Here is a 22,496-nt window from a genome sequence, read left to right as displayed (position 1 = left end):
CAGGAGCACAAAAGCTGACGTTTCGGGCCTAGACCCTTCATCAGAGAGGGGGATGGGGGGAGGGAACTGGAATAAATAGGGAGAGAGGGGGAGGCGGACCGAAGATGGAGAGTAGAGAAGATAGGTGGAGAGAGTGTAGGTGGGGAGGTAGGGAGGGGATAGGTCAGTCCAGGGAAGATGGACAGGTCAAGGAGGTGGGATGAGGTTAGTAGGTAGCGGGGGGTGCGGCTTGGGGTGGGAGGAAGGGATGGGTGAGAGGAAGAACCGGTTAGGGAGGCAGAGACAGGTTGGACTGGTTTTGGGATGCAGTGGGTGGGGGGGAAAGAGCTGGGCTGGTTGTGTGGTCCGTCTTCCCTGGACTGACCTATCCCCTCCCTACCTCACCACCTATACTCTCTCCACCTATCTTCTTTTCTCTCCATCTTCGGTCCGCCTCCCCCTCTCTCCCTATTTATTCCAGTTCCCTCCCCCCATCCCCCTCTCTGATGAAGGGTCTAGGTCCGAAATGTCAGCTTTTGTGCTCCTGAGATGCTGCTTGGCCTGCTGTGTTCATCCAGCCTCACATTTTATTAAGTTTTACATCCTTCAGTCTTAGCTCTGCTTTGTCACTTTCATTAAACAGTGAGACATTTGTGGTCTTCCTTCACTCAAATACATTTATATGGCAACAAATACATGAGCTCAACTGACAGGATATTGTGATATTCGGGTGGTCCATGAAGTCTGTGTTGCCTAGTAGTGTCATTCCAGAGGCTGTTTTTATCCTTGGTTAATGGATGATTTTGAAACCATAAGGTAAACATTCTATTGTGGTCTTTGAATTCAGAATGTCTGTTTTGTCTTTGACTTTGCTGATTTGCAACATGAGGGAAGTGGAAAGTTTTGGTTCTGAGGGTTTCCTTGGACCTCAGTTGAACAAGTTGGGAAATAGAGTTAATGCATCTCTTTAACTTAACTGGAAACAGTATTCAGTTTTTATGCTCTTAGAAAGAACTGATCCAACTATTTTAATTCAGAACATAAACAACACAGTAAAATTGAAATATTATGCATTAAAGTTAGTGTCAGATTATTTAATTGACTTTGAATTATGGAATCACAATCCTATTTGATCCAGAACAATCCTGCTGACCCCACCACCTCTCTTTCATAATACTGTCCATCCCTATGCTTACCACACCTCTATATTGAAATATTACACTGCTCTTGTAGGAATATCAGTCAACCAATCAGCCCATTGCATCTGCTCCTCCATTCAGTTAGACCACGGCTGATCATATACCTCAGTGCCTCCTTTCCTCACTATCCCCAAACCACCTTAATATAATTTCTTTTCCTTCCTTTCCTACTTTTCATACATTCTCACACTTTACCTAGATTTTGATCACCTACTAATACCTCCATCCTTGATGGAAAATTTGTTCAATTTCAGTGATGGACTTTGGGTCAGATGATCTCTCTTTGCTAGCTAGCATCCGAATGCTTCCTTTAGGTGCAAGTGTACCTTTTCTGCACACTTGCCTTTTGCGAATTAACAATATGGATTGATTCATTTTGGACTATTGTGGCACAGTAGTCACCAGCCAGTAGACCTGGGTTGTTACAGTTGTGTAGTTTTAAACTCCGAGAGAGAGAGACATACTGTTCTTAAGGATCCTAGCAATCTCACCCTTGAAGACCAAGAATTTTCATCTTTTTGCTTTATTCATTCTGTGTTTCACCTACTACATTCCAAACGATGCATAGTGGTGTGCAGTGGAATGTATCTGATGATAAAAATAACTTTTAGTACCAACAACTGGTGGAAAATGGCTTTGCAAGATGAATTTCAGAACAGTATCCTTACATTTGCAGATTATGATTTCAAAAAGTGGATACTACTAGAATGGTGTTTATATTTTGTATTCTGTTAATTTAAGACTGATATCTAATTGAGATCATATCTTGACTGTTTTTGAAAGTTAATCCTAAATATTTGGGTGCCTAACATATAGGTTTGAATAAGAATATTTACGCATCTGGCTGTTTGTATTAGCATGTGAATTTTGTCTTCAGGTGTGCTCTATTTTCTAATGGCTTACTGTTCCACAGGTGTCATTTTTCTACATTTAAACAATGTCAGGAATGGCTGAAGAGATTAAATAAAGTGATTGCCCAGCCAACAAGACTGGAGGATTTGTTTGCCTTCGCATATCATGCTTGGTGTCTGGGAATCTGTGCTGATGAGGAAGATCAGCATGTACACCTCTGTCGTCCTGGTGAGTGGAGAGTGGTAATCCCTCGGTTAGGGAAGTCTGTGCCATAGATTGGTGAGCAGTGTTTGAGTTTGGCAGTTCTTGATATGCAATCCGAGAATTATTCTTGTCTGTGGTAGCACCTTTATGAAATTGGGTGGGTTGTGTAATTGCACGTATACCACTGTCCTGGCTAATAAGTCAAATCAGGAACACAAAGAAAACGTTGAAGTAAACTCTTCATATTAGGTAGCTATTTTGTGCTATAATTAAACCTGACTGTTAGTTCTTCCTGTATTTCTGTAGGAGATCACGTTTGTCATCGCTTCGAAATGGAAGTAGAAAGAATGCGTTTTGATCTGCAAAATGTCTGGAGAGTCAGTGAGGTCAACAGCAATTACAAGTGAGTTAATTCTTATAGGTAAAGATAGTGAGATGATTAACATATGACAGACCTGAACGGTTGAGGCCAGGAAGCCAGGAATTTTTTTTAATTAACCTGCTCGTTGATGTTATGATATCTCTGGAGCATGTGGTACTTGAATCCAGGCTTTCTGGTCCAGAAGTAGAGACACTGCCACTAGTGTTGTGAAAGATGGCTAATGATTAAAATAAAGGAAAATTTTGTGTAAACAAAAATACAAGACTAAAAATACCAAGATCTAGGCTGGGTCACCAGATATGACCGAGCAAATAAGCATGCACAAAAGGATAATTGGAGAGGTTTTAAAAGCAGATTGCATCAATCCCCTTTGGTTTTGTTACCTAAAGACGTCCCTAGTGAGCTTCCTGTTATTGACACCCCCAATGAACTATCAACCTCTCCTACTAAGCATCACCCTGAAAAGTCTCTGCACAACCGCAATAAGATGATGGACTTCGTCCATGATCTTTGTATTGAAGGTCATTTGAAGCTTGACAGAATCCTGACTGAGTGGCTTTGACCTGTTATTATGATTTGGCTTTATAGACTAAAATATCCAATCATCAATTTGTCACTCTGACAGCATATGTGGTCTCCCAACCATTCTCACTTTATCCTTTTGCTTTTCCATTTCCTTCACCTCTCACCCTTCCTCCTCCCCCGGCAAACTTATTTTAACTTATTTCAGCCTTCGTATTCTATTTGTGTTTTGAATAACAACTTGTTCTGTTACCTTAATCTTGACTATCCAACCTTTTGTTTAAACACTCCATGCATTACTCTCACTGTATAAATAAAATTGTGAAGAGTTCAGATATAACTCCAGAATTTGTAGCACAAAAGTTAAGGCTGATACTTAAACCTAGTCCAGAGGAAGAGTTGCATTGTCTAAATTATTTCATTGACTGGTAGAACAGGCTTGAAGGGCTACATGGCCTACTTCTCTCTCATGCTGTAGAGTCTTTTTGATGAGAAATTAAATCAGTATCCCGTCTGTGTTCTCAGGTTGGTGGAGAGGATCACATACTACTTCGCCCTACGTGGCACTTGTCCCTGTTTCCAGGCCAATATTTATGCTGAGCTGCGAATTAAAGCTATCTGTTAGATTGAGGATCCGTTCTCATTAGGTGTGAGAACAGTGGCATCTACATTGCAAGGGTGGCTGAGATTGTTGCTATGCTTAAACTGTGAAGTTATTCCTGCATCATGGATGCATCAGTGCAATATGTACTAGTTTAAATTGCATAGGCACCTTGTTTTTATTCATGTAATAGGAGGAATGTATCGCTGACTGGGCAGTTTTTATTGCCCTCCTTAATTGCCCAGAGTGCAGTTGAGAGTCAAACACATTGCTGTTGGCCTGGAGTCACGTGTAAGCCAGACCAGGTAAGGCTGGCAGTTTCCTTCCCTACAGGACATTTGTGAACCAGATGGGTTTTTCCAACAATCAACAATGGATTTATGGTTGTCATTAGATTCTTAATTCCAGATATTTTGTTTTGAATTCACATTCCACCATCTGCCGTGGCAGGATTCGAACCCTGGGTCCCCAGAATTTTATCTGGGTCTCTGGATTAACAGTTCTGCCATCGCCTCCCCTACAAATAGTTTTGGAGTGTGGGGCAAGGGAGGACCCAGGAAGAGGTGGGGAGTGGGAAATAGGGGAAGGGGTAATTAGGGAAGAAGTGTTGGGGATGGGCAACCATGAGGGACGTGTGAAACGGGTAGGGATTTGGGAGTGGGGAGAGAGATAGGGACCTGGGAGAGAACTAGAGGGGATGTGAGAAAGAAGAATGTTACCATGGAGGAACTGAGCAAGAGTGGAGAGGGCCTCTTGGGTCCTGGCCCTTCCTTGTTCACCTTTTTCACTGAAGTGCTGTACTGTCGGTGGGCGTTGCCTCCCCACCTCCTCCAAACAACATTCCCTCTCCGCCACCACTGCCATTTCTAAATCGTATGCACTTCCTTGTGCTGGCACAGCTCTACATGTATGCATGACATTACGTGTAAAATCTCTGTGGTGGCTTGTTTGGAATTATGTACAGAAGTGCTCCTGAATGAGTGCAAAGGCATAGTTGCCCACATTTGCAGGTGTCAATGAACACTGCCTTGATTAAACTAATTTGTTATGCAAGATGTGCCACTTGTGAGATGACTATATATCTTGTTTTGTTTGAAGTCTTTTTAGTGACTATTTTTGACTGTCTTCATGTGAAATTAAGTTAACTTGATAATATAGTTTATTACATAAAGTAATTCAAAACTGCCTTTCCCCCCCCCCATGAATAGTTATAAAATTCGCCAATGTTGATGCAATTTATTTGAGTCCCAGTCTTTAAACCGTGATCCCATTCCTTGATAACTCCAGTCTCTCACTCCTCTTGTACATCTGTTGCCCAGAGCTTATCCCTTTATTCTCACTTATTGTCTTTGTTCTTAAAAAAAAACTAGTTTCCTGAAAGTTTATTTTAAAATACTAACCTTATATTGGATATATCTTACTTAGAATTGACCTAGCTTCGACCTTTATCGCCACCTCCCCGCTGACCTTTTCTTCAGCTGCTTCTTGTATGTCACCCTAAAACTCTTTGTATTTCTTCCATTCAAAACCTTCAAGTTCATTTATTTTTAAAATAATGTACATCACCTTCATTCCCTTGTACCTTATCCTAATGAGATTGTGACTCTGAGCTCTTCAAATGTTTGGATGCGTGATCTTTAAGTGTGTGTTGGAAATTGGTCTTTGAACACATTGCATTCACTATATCTTTCTGAATGACAACATGACCACTCTACCCCATTAGGTGACTATTTGTTAGTATTATCTGCTTTTTACAGTTGGCATTTCCTAAATACAGTCATGAGAGAATTAGAATACTCGGTGCATCAATGTGTTTCTTAATGTGACAAACAAGTCTTTAAAGAAGTTCTGTGCTTTGCAAAGTCAGCGCACTGCACATCATAGCAAGAGAAGATTCTACAATAGCATGCAAATTTCAGTGTGCCCTTGTGCACTGGTGATATTACATCTATGTATTCCTGAAATACAAGCCAAACCAATGCAGTTGCCAAAAGTCATTGAACATGTGGTTTGAAGCTGAAAGAGACATAAGGTCTCATAAGATAAGCAATGTTCGTCCCTTGCTAGTAAATCCCGAAACGTGGATCAAGTGACAACATTTAGATATCCTTGCAGTGATTCCTTCTAAATGGAAATTGTTGCTTGGTGTGAAATAGCAACTTTTTTTACACAGTACGAATGAAAAGATATTCAGGGACAGATCCAAGTTATAAAATTTTACATTAACTAGCATTAAAGTAAAAATACATCAGGAAAGATGAAATGCACACAGTTGCTGTAGCGAGGATCATTCGGCAGTGTTCCTGTGAAGGGTACGGCAGATTTTGGGGTGCATGAGTGATCTGTGTCAAAAAGTGGAGTTGTGTGTGTACATTTTGTATGGCTGTAAAAATATACTGCTACATAAATACTGTACAGATGTGAAAGTGGGTACTGTAAGCACCTTCAGAAGCAGCCATGCCAGAGAAACACTAGATCTAGTGATGACATATCTAATTCTGCATTGACTGTAACTTAATTAGTGAATAAATATTACAGCACTGCCAAACGTGTACAGTGACTTCTCATTTCTCTGGATGAATAGTATTCATATGCAATAGCCCGATTCTTTATCACAATAATCTTGGAAAGTGGCCTGTTCTATCCTGTTCTGCTATAGCATTCAATATCTGTTCAATGATGTTCTCTTTTCCCTGCTGTGAAATCTATGGCTTTCCAGCTTTTTGTTTTAAACAGTGAACTACTCTTTGTACAATATCTGTATTGTGTCCCCTTCTCATTCTGACTGCAATATTTCTGATGATTCTCATATTGTCTGTAATTGTATTTTTACAATGCTTTGGCACTTGAGCTATGTGATGTCTACAGTGGTCCTGCTCTTTTCTGAATATGACTGTTTGAAAACATAGAAAAAAAAAACTATTTCTTACTCCTGATTTGTTGTAAAATGAGAAAGATTGATGATGTCACACCCATCTTGTCAGGTGTCATGGAGGTGTGGCTATGTGCTGCCAAAACAACACACATCTCTCTCACTTATGTTAATTTAAGACTAATTGCACCCTACAGTTTATAACAAGGGACAGCAGGCAACGACTAGGAAGTTGGTCAGGGAAAATAACTTCGAATATGAGAGGAAGCCAGCTAGAATGTTTTTTACAAGCAGTTAGTTTCTACATGGATCTAAAAGGAAAAGAGTTACCCCTCAAGAGAATAAGAATAAGGAGTTAATAGAAGATAGAAAAATGGCAGATGCAATGAATGAATACTTTGCTTCCATGTTAATAAGAGGAGGTAAAAACATCTCCTATTCCTGGAAATAATGAGATTGAAGGAAGGGAGGACCTTGGGTGAATTTGTAACACTAGGGAAACTTTTTAAGGTTTTTGCAAAGATTTATAGCTTGGGTTGTTGGTGAGGTTGTTGATTTGCTCACCAAGCTGGCTTGCTCTCGTTCAGACATTTTGTCACCGTGCTAGGTATCACCATCAGTGAGGCCTCTGATGAAGCGATGTTGTTCTCCTCTGCTTGAAACTTACACTGTCTGGTCTGTTATCGTGAGTTGTCATTTCCGGTTCTGTCCTGTATGGATTTGTCCAATTCTATATGTTTGTTGACTGCATTATGGATTGAGAATCATTCCTCTAGGAATTCCGTGTATGTCTATGTTTGGCCTGGGCTACTATGGTTATGTTGTCCCAGTTAAACAGATGGTCTTCATAGTCCAAGTGTACTGATATTAGGGAAAGTTTGTCGTGTCATTTTGCTGCTGGTTGAAGTTCGTGTATTCTGATGGCTAGTTTCCTTCCTGACCGATGTAATATTTGTGGCAGTCCTTATATTAAATTTTGCAAACTGCATTGGTTCTGCATGTCGTGGGTGTGGGGTCTTTAATCCCTGTGAGTGTTTGACGTAGTGTTGCTGTGGGTTTGTGTGCTACCATGATTCCTCATGGTCTTATGAGCCTTGTCACTTCTGATATGTTCTTGATGTAGGCAATGTGGCCAGTGTGTTAGGGCGTACTGTGTCCTCTTGGTATTTCCTATTTATTAGGCACCTGCAGATGAAGTTGCGGGGATATCCGTTCATAGCGAAGATTTTGTATAGGTGCCCTTCTTTCTTGTGTAGTTCTGGCATGTTACAGTGAGTATATAATTAAATAGATGGCAAAGCAGAAAACCTCAACGTAAAACATGACAGTACATCCAGTCGAACTCATTGGTACTTTTCATTTTCCAGGAGCTAGTTCCATCATTACTGGCGCTATCTTAAACAGAACACTATTCATCACAGAGCTGCCCTTGCATGTATCTTGCCCTGCTGTATCCAGTGAAGTTGTCCTGAGAGCGGGTTGAATGCAGTGTGTTTAAAAGTTGAACGCACTGTGTTGAAATATGAAGCCATTAGTGTGCTTAAGTCTCAATCTACAATGTGCTGAGAGGCTGAATTTCGAGTTGCTGCTCTAGGTGGTATACAGTTCTCAGAAGAATTAGCAACCTGAACCTGTTTTGCTTGCTTGGCATCTTTGCACACCAGTGCTTTTCTTGATGGTTTTTAATGCTGAAATGTCCCTTTAAACTTAAATGGTTGAGACTGACAGACTGGTGAATGATGGCTTGAGAGTCTACATTCCTGATGGCCAAAAAGGTAACAGATGAGGCTTTGGTGAATGGATGAATTCATTGGAAGTGTGTTGACTGATATGATCGATTGTGGGATTCACAAGTCTCTGATGCATTCATCAGTATCATCACCAGTGTTGTTCTTACTGTTATTCTCCACTAGAAGTTGCTGTTAGATTTGATCATCATTATGTACAGATCTAAATTGTTCTGTTAGTGGTTTATAGAGTACAGGTTACTGTGTATATCATTTGACTTTGTAGAAACAAGAGGTTAATTTTTGAGCAAATTTACTTCATAAAGAAAGTCAAAGATATTTTATATTGCAGAGAGGACAGCAAGATGGATGGGATCTTAGTGAGTAATTGATTAGAATATCTCCTTAACCACTGAAGTTTAAGGATTGAGAAATTTAAAGGGATTGGAGTGAGTGAATTTAGTGTTTGAAGGTCAGGTACAGGTCAGAAGCGGAGAAGAGGAGAGAGAATGGATTATTTTAGAAATTTATAAAAGACAAAGAAAATGGTGGAATTTAGAGCTTTTAAAATCTTCTCCAACAAGTCTTTGCCTCCAAAGTCATTCACTTTCAGAGCCAAGGAGAATGATCATGACTACCTGGCAGTTGTGGCATTATTCAGAATAGTTAGGACCTTTGATCAGATGGACGAGTGGATCAAGGAGTGGCAGGTGGTGTTTAATTTAGGTAAATGTGAGGTGTTGAATTTTAGAAATGCAAATGCAGGATGCACACACTCAGGGTAATGTCCTGGGGAGGGTTAGTGAACAAAGAGACCTTGGAGCGCAGGTCCATAGTTCCTTGAAAGTAGAGTTGCAGGTAGACAGGATAGTGAAGGAGGTGTTTGGTATGCTTGCCTCTATTGTTCAGTGCATTGAGTATAAGTTGAGAGGTCATGTTGCGGCTATACGGGACATTGGTTAGGCCACTTTTGGAATAATGCATGTAATTCTGGTCTCCCTGCTATAGGAACAATGTTGTGAGACTTGTAAGAGTCTAGAAAATATTTACAAGGATGTTACCAGGGTTGGAGGGTTTGAACTTATATGGAAAGGCTGAATAGGCTGGGGCTATTTTTCCTGGATTGCCGGATGCTGAAGGGGTGACCTTGATAGAGGTTTACAGAATTATGAAGAACATGAATAGAGTGAATAGCCAAGGTGTTTACCCTGGGTGTGGGAGTCTGAAACTAGAGGCCATAGATTTAAGATGAGAGGAGAATGATTTAAAAGAGACCTAAGGGGCAATGTTTTCATGCTGAGGGTGGTGTGTGTATAGAATGAGCTGCCAGAGGAAGTGGTGGAGGCTGGTACAATTATAACGTTTTAAAAGACATCTGAATAGGAAGAGTTGAGAGGGATATGGGCTAAATGCTAGAAAATGGGACGAGATTTAATTTAGGATATCTGGTCAGCATGGATAAGTAGGACCGAAGTATCTGTTTCCAAGCTGTACAGTTCTGTCTCTAAATTGTTAGACTTAATTCTGGGGTTAATTAAATGTACATGAAGTTGCTGTATTTGCATGTTTAGCAAAAATCTAGCTAAAGCTAAGGACAAGATTCTATTTTTACAAAGCTAGCAAAGACACGCATCATCCGGGTATATATGACAGTTTATGCTTGGGAATCTCTTCCTCATCACAGTTTCAGATTATAAATAGTATTATAATAGAATATTATACGGATCTTTTCCATACTTATTTTTGCAGCAGCTTTGTGCCCATAAACTCAAAGCCAAAGTGTGATACACACACCATGTCCAAACCACTGTTTCTGTTTTTGAATTACACAGTTAACAACCCAGTTTGCTGGAATGGACTGATTCCTTCCCTTGACCCATTCTTCTACTTACCATGAAGTAAATCCACAGCAACATGGTATTATAAATTATAAGTTAGACTGTAGAAAGGAAGTCTCAGGTAAACCTGCCCTTAAATAACAAATAAACAAGTAGTTTATTGCAAAAGAACTTGCTCGAGCAGACATTATTAACAAAAGGTTTTAACATGTGAAAATATCCAACTGCACCTTATTGGGATTGTATTATAAACCTCCCCAGTTGTCAGTAAGAAACTGAGAAACAAATTTTTAAGGAGACCTCAGTTATCTGGAAGAATAATAGGTGGTTATGATAGGGATTTTAACATTCCAAGCATAGACTGGGACTGCCATAGTGTTGAAGGTTTGGATGGAGAGGAATTTAAGTGTGTACAAGGAAATTTTCTGATTCAGTATGTGGATGTACGTACTAGAGGCAGTGCAAAACTTGACCTGCTCGTGAGAGTAAAGGTAGGGCAAGTTACTGAGGTATCAGTGGGGGAGCATTTTGGGGCCAGTGACCATAATTCTAATTAGTTTTAAAATATTGATGGAAAAGGATGGATCAGATCTAAACCTGAAAGTTCTAAATTGGAACAGGCCAGCTTTGACAATATTAGGCAAGAACTTTCAAAACTTGATTGGGGGGTGGGGGGTGCGGATATTTGCAAGTAAAGGGATGGCTGGAAAATGGGAAGCCTCCAAAAATGACATAGTCCAGAGACAGTGTGTTCCTGTAATGGTGAAGGAGAAGGCTGGTAGGTGTAGGTAATGCTGGATGCCTGGAGAAATTGAGGTTTTTGTCAAGAAAAGGAGGAAGCATATGTCACGTATAGGCGGTAGAGCTAGAGTGAATCCCTAGAAGAGTATAAAGGCAGGAGTATACTTGAGAGGGAAATCAGGAGGGCAAAAAGGGGTAAAGAGGTTGCCTTGGCAAAATGTTTTAAGGACGATCCAAAAGGGATTTTACAAAAACATTCAAGGATAAGAGTAACTATGGAGAGAATAGGGCCCTTTTAAAGATCAACAGAAGCTCCAATCTGTGGAACCTCGTAAGATGGAGGAGAAACTTGACCAGTATTTTGCATCAGTGTTTACTGTGGAGAAGGATATGAAAGATCGAGATCATGGGGAAATGGATAGCAACATCTTGAAAAATTCCACATTAGAGAGGAGGTGGTGCTGGACATCTTAAAATGCATAAGGGTGGATAAATCCCTGTGACCTGATTAGGTGTACCCTACAACTCTGTTCTAGGCTGTATGGGACATTGGTTAGACCACTTTTGGTATACCTTGTGTAATTCTGCTCATAGAAGCTATGAAGTGATTGCTGGGCCCCTTGCTGAGATATTTGCATCATTGATAGCCACAGCTGAGGAGCCAGAAGACTGGAAGTTGGCAAACGTGGTGCCACTGTTTTAACAAGGCAGCCTTAAGCAAGTTAAGAAGGTAAGGAAAAGCCAGGTAAGCCTGACATCGGTGGTGGGTAAGTTGTTGGAGGAGATCCTGAGACACGGGATTTACATGTATTTGTAAATACATGTAGGATGATTAAGGATGTCAGCCTGGGCTTAGTACATGGGAAATTGTGAATCATTAACTTGATTGAGTTTTTTGAAGTAGAAACAAAAAGGATTGAGGAAGGCAGAGTGGTGGATGTGATCCATATGGACTTCAGTAAGGCATTTGACAAGGTTCGTCGTGATAGACTGGTTAACAAAGTTAGATCACATGGAATACTATGTATTTCGATAGAGAACTGGCTCAAAGGTGGAAGACAGAGGGTGGTGGTGGAGGGTTGCTTTTTAAGCTGGAGGCCTGTGACCAGTGGTGTGTCATAAGGATTGGTGTTGGATCCACTGTTTTTCATCATTTTTATATGAATGATTTGGAAATGAATATGGGACATTTGGGTAATAAGTTTGCAGATGGCACCAAAATTGGAGGCGTTGTGGACAGTGAAGAAGGTTTCCTCCGAGTACAGCAGATCTTGATCAGATGGGTCAGTGGGCTGAGGAGTGGCAGATGGAATTTAATTTAGCTAACTGAAGTGTTGCATTTTGGAAAGGCATATCAGGGCAGGACTTGTACTCTAATGGTGAGGTCCTGGGGAGTACTGCTGAACAGAGACCTTGGAGTGCAGGTTCATAGTCCCTTGAAAGTGGAGTCACAGATAGTATAGTGAAGAAGGCGTCTGGTATGTTTGCCTTACTTGGACAGTGCATTGAGTGTAGGAGCTGGGCAATCTGTGGTGGCTGTATAGGACATTCATTCGGCCACTTTTGAAATACTGCATGCAATTCTGATCACCCTGCTATAGAAAGGATGTTGTGAAACTAGAAAGGGTTCAGAAAAGATTTTCAAGGATGTTGCCATGGTTGGAGGGTTGCAGGGAGAAGTTGAATAGGCTGGGGCTATTTTATCCACAAAGTTGGAGGCTGAGCAGTGATCTTTTTGAGGTTTATAAAATCTGAGGGATGTGGATAAAGTAAATAGCCAAGTTCATTTTACTGGGGTGGCACAGGATTTGGAAGGGACCTAGGGAACAACTTTTTCATGCAGAGGGCCATGCATGTGTGGAATTTGCTGCCAGAGGAAGTGACGGAGGCTGGTATATAACATTTAAAAGACACATGGATGGGTATATGAATAGGAAGGGTTTAGAGGGATATGAGCCAAATCGTGGCAAATGGGGCTAGATTCATCTTGGATATCTGGTCGGCGTGGATAAGTTAGACTGAAGGGTTTGTTTCCATGTTGTACATCTGTGACTTACTCTACCTTTCATGAAAAATCATACAATGCCCCCCAAGCATGATAAAATTTAAAACTCTGCAGAATACTTCCTTGAGCGTATTTTGGCCAAGTGACAGTTACATTCATTTTCATATATATAATATGTTTTTGTAGTAATATTCTTTTTCTTAACTTGTCGAATGCATGTAGTACTTACTGTCCACCCTGAAATGCCTTGCAGTAGGTTATAGTGAGCGCTCTTTTTGAACTGCTGTAGTTTTCAGACACCCACGATGCAGCTAAGAAGGGAGCTTCAGGGTTTTAACTGAGGAAAAAGTGAAGAAACAGTAATATCGTTCCAAGTCAGCATGGTTTGTGACTTAGTGAACTTGCAAGTGATGATGTTCCCATGCATCTGGTGCTTGTACTTTTTGGTAATATGTCATTGCTTTGGTGCTGTCAGAGAAATCTTACTGTGTTACTAAGTGTATCTTATAAATAGTTCACACATTTGTGCTTTGGCGAAGGGTGTGAATGCTGAACATAGTGGATGGCTTTGCCAGTTAAGAATGTTGCTTTGCATTGTCTTGGATGTGACGAGTTTTGTGTTGTTGGAGCTGCATTAATCCAGGCAGGTGGAGAATACTCTGTCTGACTTTGTGCTGTGTGGACAGGCTTTGAATGTCAGGAGGTGAGTAATTTGCTACAGAATTCTTAGCCTCTGACCTGTTCTTGTAGCCACAATATTTATATGGCTAGTCTAGTTTATGACCCGTGGTAACCCACTAGGATGTTGATGTTGGAATTCGGCAATGGTGCTTCCATTGGACATCAGGGGGCGATAGTTAGCCTTTCTATGTTTTATAGATGGTCTTTGCCTTGTAGTTGCATGGCGGAAATATTACTTGTCACTTGTCCCGGTTCTCTTTGCATATGGAATGGACCGCTAATGTTGTAAAATCATCAGTGAAATTCCCATTGATGTTTTGAAAGATGGAAGGGCATTAATGTAGCAGCTGAACATCATTGAACCTGGGATGTTACCTGAAGGAACTTCTGCACTGGTGTTGTGAAGCAGAGATGGCTGACCTCATAACAATCATCTTTGTGTTGGTATGATTCCAAGCAGAATTGTCCTTTGATTGCTATTGCTGTTTTGCTAGGGCTCCTTGAAATTGCACTCTGCCAAATGTTGCTTTAATATCAAAGGCAATTGCTGTTATCTCACATCTGGAGTTCAGCTCTTTTATCCATGTTTGGACAAAGCTTGTAATTGAAGTCAGAAGTCAGGTGGTCCTGGCACAACCCAAACCGAACATCAGTGAGTGGATTACTCATTTGCAAGCAGTGCTGCATCACTTTACTGATGATCAAGAGACAATTGATAGGACTGTATTGACTGGGTAGATTTATCCATCCTTTTGTGTACAGGGCATGCCTGGGCAAGCTTTCACATTTTTGAGTAGATGACAGTTTTGTTGCTGTGCTGGAACAGCTTGGCGAGGGATACAGCGAGTTTGGAGTTCAAGTCTTCAATATGTTGTTAGACCTATACCCTTTTCAGTATCCAGTGGCTTCAGCTGTTTCTCAATGTGAAATGAGTTAAGTAAGTTTAAAAACTGGCATCTGTGATATGGTGGCCCTTAGGAGAGTGGTAAGATGGGTCAGCCACTCATCACTTGAAATGTTTCAGCCATGTTTTGCATTGATGCACTGGGTTCCTTCATCATTGAGTTTGGGGATACTTGTCAAATCTCCACCGTCTGTTAGTTGTTTAGTTGTTCCCCATCATTTGCAGCTGGATGCGTCAGAACTGCAGAGCTTAAATCTGATCTCTTAGTTGTGGGATACAGTGGAACTTCAGCTTTCAAAAATCAGAGAATGAGGGCAGCAGTGGCTGTTTTTCCCTGTAAAGTGTTCTGTCTATCTGTACTCAAAACACCTACAAACTGAGTGGTGTGACCTTTCTGTGAAAATGCTGTTGGCTCTGCTATAACGTGATAGTTCCATTCTTGTGCAATCTAGCAGTGCCATTTAAACTAATGAGGTTGGAATCTTGATATAGCTAATACATGTAAAGAAAGTTCACGTGCTACAAGTCTACATTCTTCAATCGACTTAAAACCAATTTGCATGGAGGAAACTCGGGTTACAGCAGAGCTGCCGTTTTTGTAGACTTAGTAACTTCTGAGGTTGGTTGGCTCATTGAATTGGTTTGTTGTTCCACAGACGTTTTGTTACCATGCTTGGTAACATGCTCAGTGCAGCCTCTGATGAAGCGTCCATGTTTTCCCACCTGGCTTTTAAACTCTGGGGCCCGTTGCGATGGATTGCCTCACTTCCGGGTTTCCTCCGTAGTGGAATGTATATGGGGTCGAGTTCAATGTGTTTATTAATAGCCTGGATGAGCTCATGTGTCTGATAACTTTGTGCATCATCACCTGGAACCATTTCACATTGGGATTCTAGTATAGTGTATGTAAAGTTTGTGTGGTTCAATGAGCACATGGAAAATTAGAACTAATGTGTCCAGATATGACGGATACACAGGGAAACTGAAGCTCCAAAGTATTTGTTGTGTACTGCATGTATAGGGTGCTAAAAATGTAATGCGTGTAACATAATGTATGTATTTACTCTGGAATTATTGTGCATGAATTGCACAGACACAATGTTCACAGTATCAGTTGCAACGTTGTGGACTAAATTGCAGGGGTTTAACAAGTGTTGATACTTTATTCCAAAGTTGTTTTCTGTCTTCATATTGATCATTTATTGTCTATGTTTCAAGCATTAGGCAGTGTTGAAACAAACTCAATTTCCTAACACTTTGTTGTATTTAATTTGCAGGTTGTGTGCTAGTTACCCCCAAAAACTGCTAGTTCCGGTATGGATCACGGATAAAGAATTGGAAAGTGTAGGGACCTTCAGATCTTGGAAAAGGATTCCTGTAGTTGTTTACAGGTGACCTGCTTAAATCTTAATGATGACTTCTATATTACCTGTAAAAAGCTGTTTGGAGGCATTTATATTCCAACATGACCAAACTAGACGGATTTATTAGTTTTCTACGACTTAAATGCACCATGTTAATAAATTCAATTTATTGATAGTCTCAAAAGGTAATTGAATAAAAAAAACCAACAACTGTATTCCTTGGGGAACTTGCAAGTCACTAATAAAATTTAAGTTTTTTTCAGAAATTCATGGTTCTAGAATCCATTTAAGCTCCAGAAAGCAGCCAAATGTTTAATCTGTCTGTGTGAAGACTAATGAGTTCTCCAAGTATTCTGATAACATATCTCCCTCAGCATCTGTTTTTCTTAAAGAAGAGTACATGGGGTCCCCAATTTACAAACGTCTGACTTAGGAATACTGTTACAACAAACTACAATTTCACCACCTTTATGAACTGGAACGCTTGATTAACTGGCAAAATTATATACCTCAAATCCTGCAAAGTTTGCTGTATTATTCTCATCCATTATTATAGTTTTTAAACTTATTTACCTCAATGTAAATATACTTGTTCAATCGAAATATCAACAGTTGATTTAATTTTAAATCCATTTTTCCTTGTATAACGTGATCTACCACAAGGAAAATGTGTGACGGGATTCAGTAACACGGATCATACTTTGTAAGGAGAATTGATGTTTTAAAATTTTACTCTTGCTTGAAATGTGAGCATCCTGGTGAGCAGACCATTTATTGCCTGTCCCTATTTGTCCTTGAACTGAGTAGCTGGCTAGTTGAGAATCAAACAGTCTGATAGGTGCCTTATTATGACCAGGTGAGGACAAGTGAACTGTCTCCCTTTTTAACCCTAACTGCAACAAAGATTTTCATGTATTTTTAACATGCCACTTCAATAAAATATAATGTAATAGTTCACCACAATTGAATAAGTAGCCATTTACAAAGTCTTACTGAGTTAAAGGAAGAGTTTTCTGAGCTTCCTTTACATACTTGTGTTGCCTTTTTGTGCTTTGCCGTCTCAGCCCCAGGTAGCAGGTTCATATTACTACTGAGATAACAAAATGTAGAGCTGAATGACACAGCAGGCCAAGCAGCATCAGAGGAGCAGGAAGGCTGATGTTTCGGGCCTGTACCCTCCTTCAGGGAAAAAAAAATCATTAGTCTGGTCTTGCTTTGTCATTTAGCACATTGACAAAGTCAAGCGCTTTGATCAGTTTCTCTTTAGGCCTCGGTTAAGTCAAGGTGGATGTTCGGGAATCCTGGCAAAGTAAGTTAAGACAGCTTGTAATATTAGACCAGGCCTGCTGGGGGCATTCAGAGTCAAGAGAAGATACTCATCAGGAATGATAACTTGAATGGCAGACAGCACATCATCAGACTTGGCTATTTATGCCCTATTGTGGGCTATTTCCATCTGGAATGAAGAGGAGCTGGTATAAGGAATATGCAAGCGAGTGGTAGAAAGTCGGGACGAGCCCTGGATGAGTGAATAGGCAATGCAAAAAGCATGCAGGGTTAATGGTGTCCGATTGAGGTGGTTGAGAGCGAGTGGGGAGCACCCAATGGGCAATAGTGGAAGTGATAGAAAATAAACCTTGGTGGAGGTGGGTATGTAGCAGAAAAAGAATGAGGTGTTGGAAAGAAGATTGTGGCATCTATACAGGAGGAGTGGAGAAGGACATTGACCTTTTTGCAGTGTAGTGCGTTCCTCCAGATGACTGAGACTGCTTTAACTCGGATGCCAACTTCAGACCAGGCTGGTGTTGATGCCTGTACTGCTGGTCCTGGGGAGTAGCGAGTTCTTCTTTGGCACCACCCCATCCAGGGCCCTGCTGACACAGCAGGACCATGATTTCCCCCTTTACGCAATGTCCTGGGCCATGTCAGGAACAATGCAAGACAGCTCAAGACTGACAGTGTTTGCATGGGCACACAACAGGCTTTTAAAGATGATGTGGGCACAAGGGATGGTAGTAACACCTTTGATATTAGCTAAATGGTGACTTGTCTTGGGAACTGCTCACATTAAGTTGAAGGGGGAATAGGACGTGAAAGATGCCATAGAGTCATTGTAGGAAATCAGTGGTGATTTTAGCATGATTGGATGAGAGAACTTGCTAGGCCTCGCTGTGACAAATCCTTGATGACTCTTGAAGAAATTGACACTGGTTCAAAAAAGCATAACGTTAAGTCCAATGTCTTTTTTCTGCCTGTCAAGATGACTTCCTGGAAAGGAGCTTGTTTTACTGTCCTTGCTGAATTGCAACCTTTCTGTGATGGTTCAGATAGCAAGGTCCATAAACTAAATTAGTAATTTATAAGTAAAGAGGTCAGTATTTTAAACTAAGGCTAACAGAACTGTGAAATAAATCATGAGGAAGACACAATAGAAACACCTTTTTCTGATGAAGGGTCTCGGCCCGAAACGTTAACTTTTGTACTCCTAAGATGCTGCTTGGCCTGCTGTGTTCATCCAGCCCCACACTTTGTTATCTTGGATTCTCCAGCGTCTGTAGTTCCCATTATCTCTGATCACCTTTTGCAACAACCTGCCTTAGACCTGGTAGCATTTCTGAAGAAGGGTCCTGACCCGAAATGTCAACTTTCCTACTCTTCTGATGCTACCTGGCCTGCTGTGTTCCTTCAGCTCCATACTGTATTATCTCGACCTGGTAGAATTTCCTTAACCGCTTATAAAATGCCCACCGTTTACTTTTAAAGACATGTCAATGTTGGAAATAAACTTCAACACTACGCAGTGCTATGCTATCAGTATTCTTTCGATTTTACCTGTTGTGTTTGGGGAAAAAGTGATGATATCTGTTGTTTTTGAAATATATTCCAGGAGCAGGAACCAGAAAGTATGGAAAATATTGACCATGAACAACATCTCACTGCCCACAGCCCATTCAGTGCATCTTAAACTCAAACTCTAATCCTAATCCATCTCTATCCTTGTAGTTAGACCATTGCTTAATTTAGTATTGAGTTTAATAGATGCAAGGATACCAGGTCTACGTCCTAATCTCTACATTGTTACACCATGCCTGACTTTAATCTTGCTGACCTAGCATGGAGCAAAATAATCGATGTTTGTTCAGCTGAGACCTGCCCAGTGACCTATTGAAAATCATACTAGATGAAAAAATTGTTATCGATGAAGTCCTATGGTTGAGTAACCTGTATGTATTATGTAAACAATATAGAGAGAAATAGTTTTTGGCATTGAAGGGAATCCTAGTTCCAAAAGACTGTAGAAGAAGGATAAACTGACATTGGCTTGCATCACTGCAATTAGGTAGAGACAAAACAGTTGCATTGGTTGTTTGTACTACAGCTTATTGCTGAAACTAGTATATCTTAAATAATTTACCTTTTCATGAATTTGATTGCTCATTACCAGATATGTGTTCATTCATTAAGAATGGCCATGACCACTGGATCCTGCCCTTCCTGCTGCAAACTCTTCTCCAGCCCATAGCAGATATTCCCATAGCCTAGCACAGGACAGAATAAGGGACACTGTTTTAAAGTTTGGGGTTGCTCTTTTAGGACAGAGATGAGAATTTGTTTCTTGAGGGTTGTCCAGCTTTGGAATTCTCAGCGTCAAGGCAGTGGACGTAAGTTTGAGTATTTTTTAAGGCAGGTCCAGATAGATTTTTCATCTGGTAAGGAATCAGAGCTTATCAAAGATAAATGGGTACAGCCATGATCTTTCTGAATGTCCGAATAGGCTGAAAGTGTCAAATTGCCTGCTTCTGTTCTTAATTCATACGTTTATATGTCGTGACCACTTAAGCACAATACCAGAAGCTAGCTAGTATCTGTGCAACAACGTGGCATCAAGTGATTCCATGAGTGAGAGAATTTTTAAAAAGGGAGTAAAGGAACAAAGGTGGATATCTTCAAATATTTGGATAATTTTGAAATACGAGTACTCATGGCTACGTTTTCGGTTTTCCGCCCATGATTTTTCAACCACTTCAATAAAAACAGAAAATTGCATGTGCACAGTTATTCAATATACAGTTTGTTGGTGAGGCTCCATATTAGGATGTAGAAGCAGAAATACTGTTAGTCATAGTCCATTAACAAAATTTCTGGATTTTAAAGTGAAGTTTTTTGTTTGCATTCAGTTACAGAAGCAGTCCTGCTATTGCCAGTCATGCAAGTGCAATACCATGTGTTTCTTTCTGGTTGACTTGCCCAGGGAGTGCTCAGCATGATTTCATGTGTACAAGACTTTTACTGAAGGACACAATTTTGAATGTTGTGAATGGAAAATGTTCTGAAATATTTGACATCTTTCTGGTGGGCTTGTTTGCAATGTCTCCACACACTAACAATGTTAAATTTTTCTCCAGGCACCTGCGGAATGGTGCTGTGATATCACGTTGCAGTCAGCCCGAAATCAGTTGGTGGGGCTGGAGGAACGCGGACGATGAATATTTGGTGACATCCATTGCTAAAGCCTGCATTTTAGACCGAGGGAAGCTCAGTGGAAAGAACAGAAATGAGGGAACTTGTTTGTCCGACACTGACTTTGGTGAGATTGCAGACCAGAGACCTATCTTATACCTAAATGAGAAACTTGAGCAATTTATGATCCAAATCACTTTGTATCTCCTCTCCTAAGGGTACTAATTGATGGTAGAATAAATCACCTCGTCAAGTGGTCATTTAGTGTCATTTAACCTAGGCGATATGTAGAGACATCACAGCAGTGTTGATACTTTCCCAATAGATGGAATTATACAGCTAGAAAGTAGGATTCTCTTCACATACTTAAGACTGCAGATGCAATATGAATAATTGAGCATACAGCCCTGGCTTTCAAGTCCACAATTATTTAAAATTTTGGGTCCATAAGATGACATCAAAATTTAATGTACGTCCGCTGTAGCGGTGAGACCTACAAGGTATTTGCATTTTTCACCTGCAGATGAATAGGAAGTCTTAAATGGAATTTAAATGGAAAGAAAGGAAATAAAATAGATGTTTTGGAGATTTGATGAACCAGAAAGCAGTGCTGTTCACTGATGGAAAACTGCACCCATGGTCTTCCACAATTTAGAAAATATCCCAGCTGCATCATTGAAGATTATAGGTATTTTGTTGCAGGAAGGATGTGATAGCTGGAGCACTCAGCTGCCAGCAAGTTTGTCAGTTCTGAAAAGCTGGTGTATTATTGTAAAGCTACACTTCCAAGATTCTTCTGAACTTTCTGCTACCACCTATGTCTGGTGGATAGTCTTGCCAACAAGGATTGAGGAAACAAGTGGGGACAGTTTGATCCTTCAAAAAAACAGAACAGGTTACAAGCACTAATGGATGGAACTTCCGTTGTTACAGGGATTGACAGGGTAGATGCAGCCAGGCTGTTTGCTCCACCTGCAGGACGGTTTGGAACCAGAGTTTGTGTTTTCAGAACAGGCGATAGGCCATTTAAGTCTGAGATGAGCAGGAATTCCCTCACTCAGAGGGTGAGTCCTTGAAATTATCTATCCCAAAGGGCTATGGAGCCTCAGTCATTGTGTATGTCTAAGACAGAATTTGACATAATTTCAGATATTAAAGATGTGAAAGAAAATGGGAATAATGCGAGAAATGATGTTAAGGTGGAAGATTAGCAAAGATCTAGTTTAATGGCAGAGCAGATTTGATAGTCTGAATGAATGGCTTCCTCCTCCTGTTCCTCTTTCCTATGTTCTGTCAGTTTGTGCATTTCTGCAAAAGCAACAAATGGGGTCATAGGCCAGTTTTGTCAAGTCTACAATCCATATTAAATTATTGGTAATTCCAAGACTGAAATTTCTTCTTGGACCCCAGCCTGCTCTGATAAAGTTTTTAGGCTCCTCCCATGAGATCAACGTGTATCTCCCCTGCTCAGTGTGGAGTGAGTACTTTAGTCAATTAAGATCTCAGTTGAGAATCTAAATGGTGTTGATTCCCAAAATACTTACTAAAGATTGCTGATCAGTTAACTGTGACTGAAATTTCTTTCTTACTTGACCTTGGAAAACCAGTGTGTCAGTCTGCACTCTGTCACTTCAGACGTGGAGTACCTCTGATGCACAACTGTAGATGGAGGAAAGGGAAGTGTAATCTTCAGCAAATTTTTAAAATGACCTTTTTGTCAAAATGTTAGGTACTGAGTCATAGAATCTCTTTTTTTTAAAATTCACTTGTGGGGTGTATATGTTGCTGGCTAGTATTTATTGCCTGACCTTAGCTGCCCTTGAGAAGGTGATGATGAGCTGCCTTCCTGAACCACTGCAGCCCATGTTCTGTAGGTGGACCCAAAGTGCCTTTAGGAAGGAAGTTCCAGAATTTTGCCCCAGTGATGTGAAGGAACGGTGATTATATCTCCAAGTCAGAAAGTTGGGGGGCTTGGAGGGCACCTTGTAGGTGGTGATGTTCCTATGTAGTTGTTGCCGTTGTCCTTCTAGATGGAATTGGTCATGAATTTCAAAAGTGCTGTCTAAGGATCGTTGATGAATTTCTACAGCGCATCTTGTGAATAGTACATGCTGCTGCCTCCGAGCATACAGGCCTGCCATAATTTTCCTTGCGAATGTCAGTT

The 22,496-nt window shown here is 40.6% G+C and overlaps 1 protein-coding gene across 7 annotated transcripts in view; it reads left to right on the top strand.

Moving 5' to 3' along the window:
• Positions 1–22,496, top strand: part of mtmr4 (myotubularin related protein 4) — a 171,866-nt gene that overhangs the window by 96,757 nt on the left and 52,613 nt on the right. For all 7 annotated transcript variants that reach the window (XR_007250022.2, XM_048556834.2, XM_048556836.2 and 4 more), the window contains 4 exons: positions 2,092–2,258; positions 2,541–2,637; positions 15,785–15,898; positions 20,278–20,459. Coding sequence is in view for 6 of the 7 variants with exons in the window: in XM_048556834.2 (XP_048412791.1) it covers positions 2,092–2,258; positions 2,541–2,637; positions 15,785–15,898; positions 20,278–20,459 (560 nt within the window). In the remaining variant the exon portion in view is untranslated. The remainder of the gene's footprint in view (positions 1–2,091; positions 2,259–2,540; positions 2,638–15,784; positions 15,899–20,277; positions 20,460–22,496) is intronic.

The sequence above is a fragment of the Stegostoma tigrinum genome, chromosome 27, assembly GCF_030684315.1.
Source record: "Stegostoma tigrinum isolate sSteTig4 chromosome 27, sSteTig4.hap1, whole genome shotgun sequence".
Lineage (NCBI taxonomy): Eukaryota > Metazoa > Chordata > Chondrichthyes > Orectolobiformes > Stegostomatidae > Stegostoma > Stegostoma tigrinum.
This window is presented reverse-complemented; position numbering and strand designations above follow the sequence as displayed.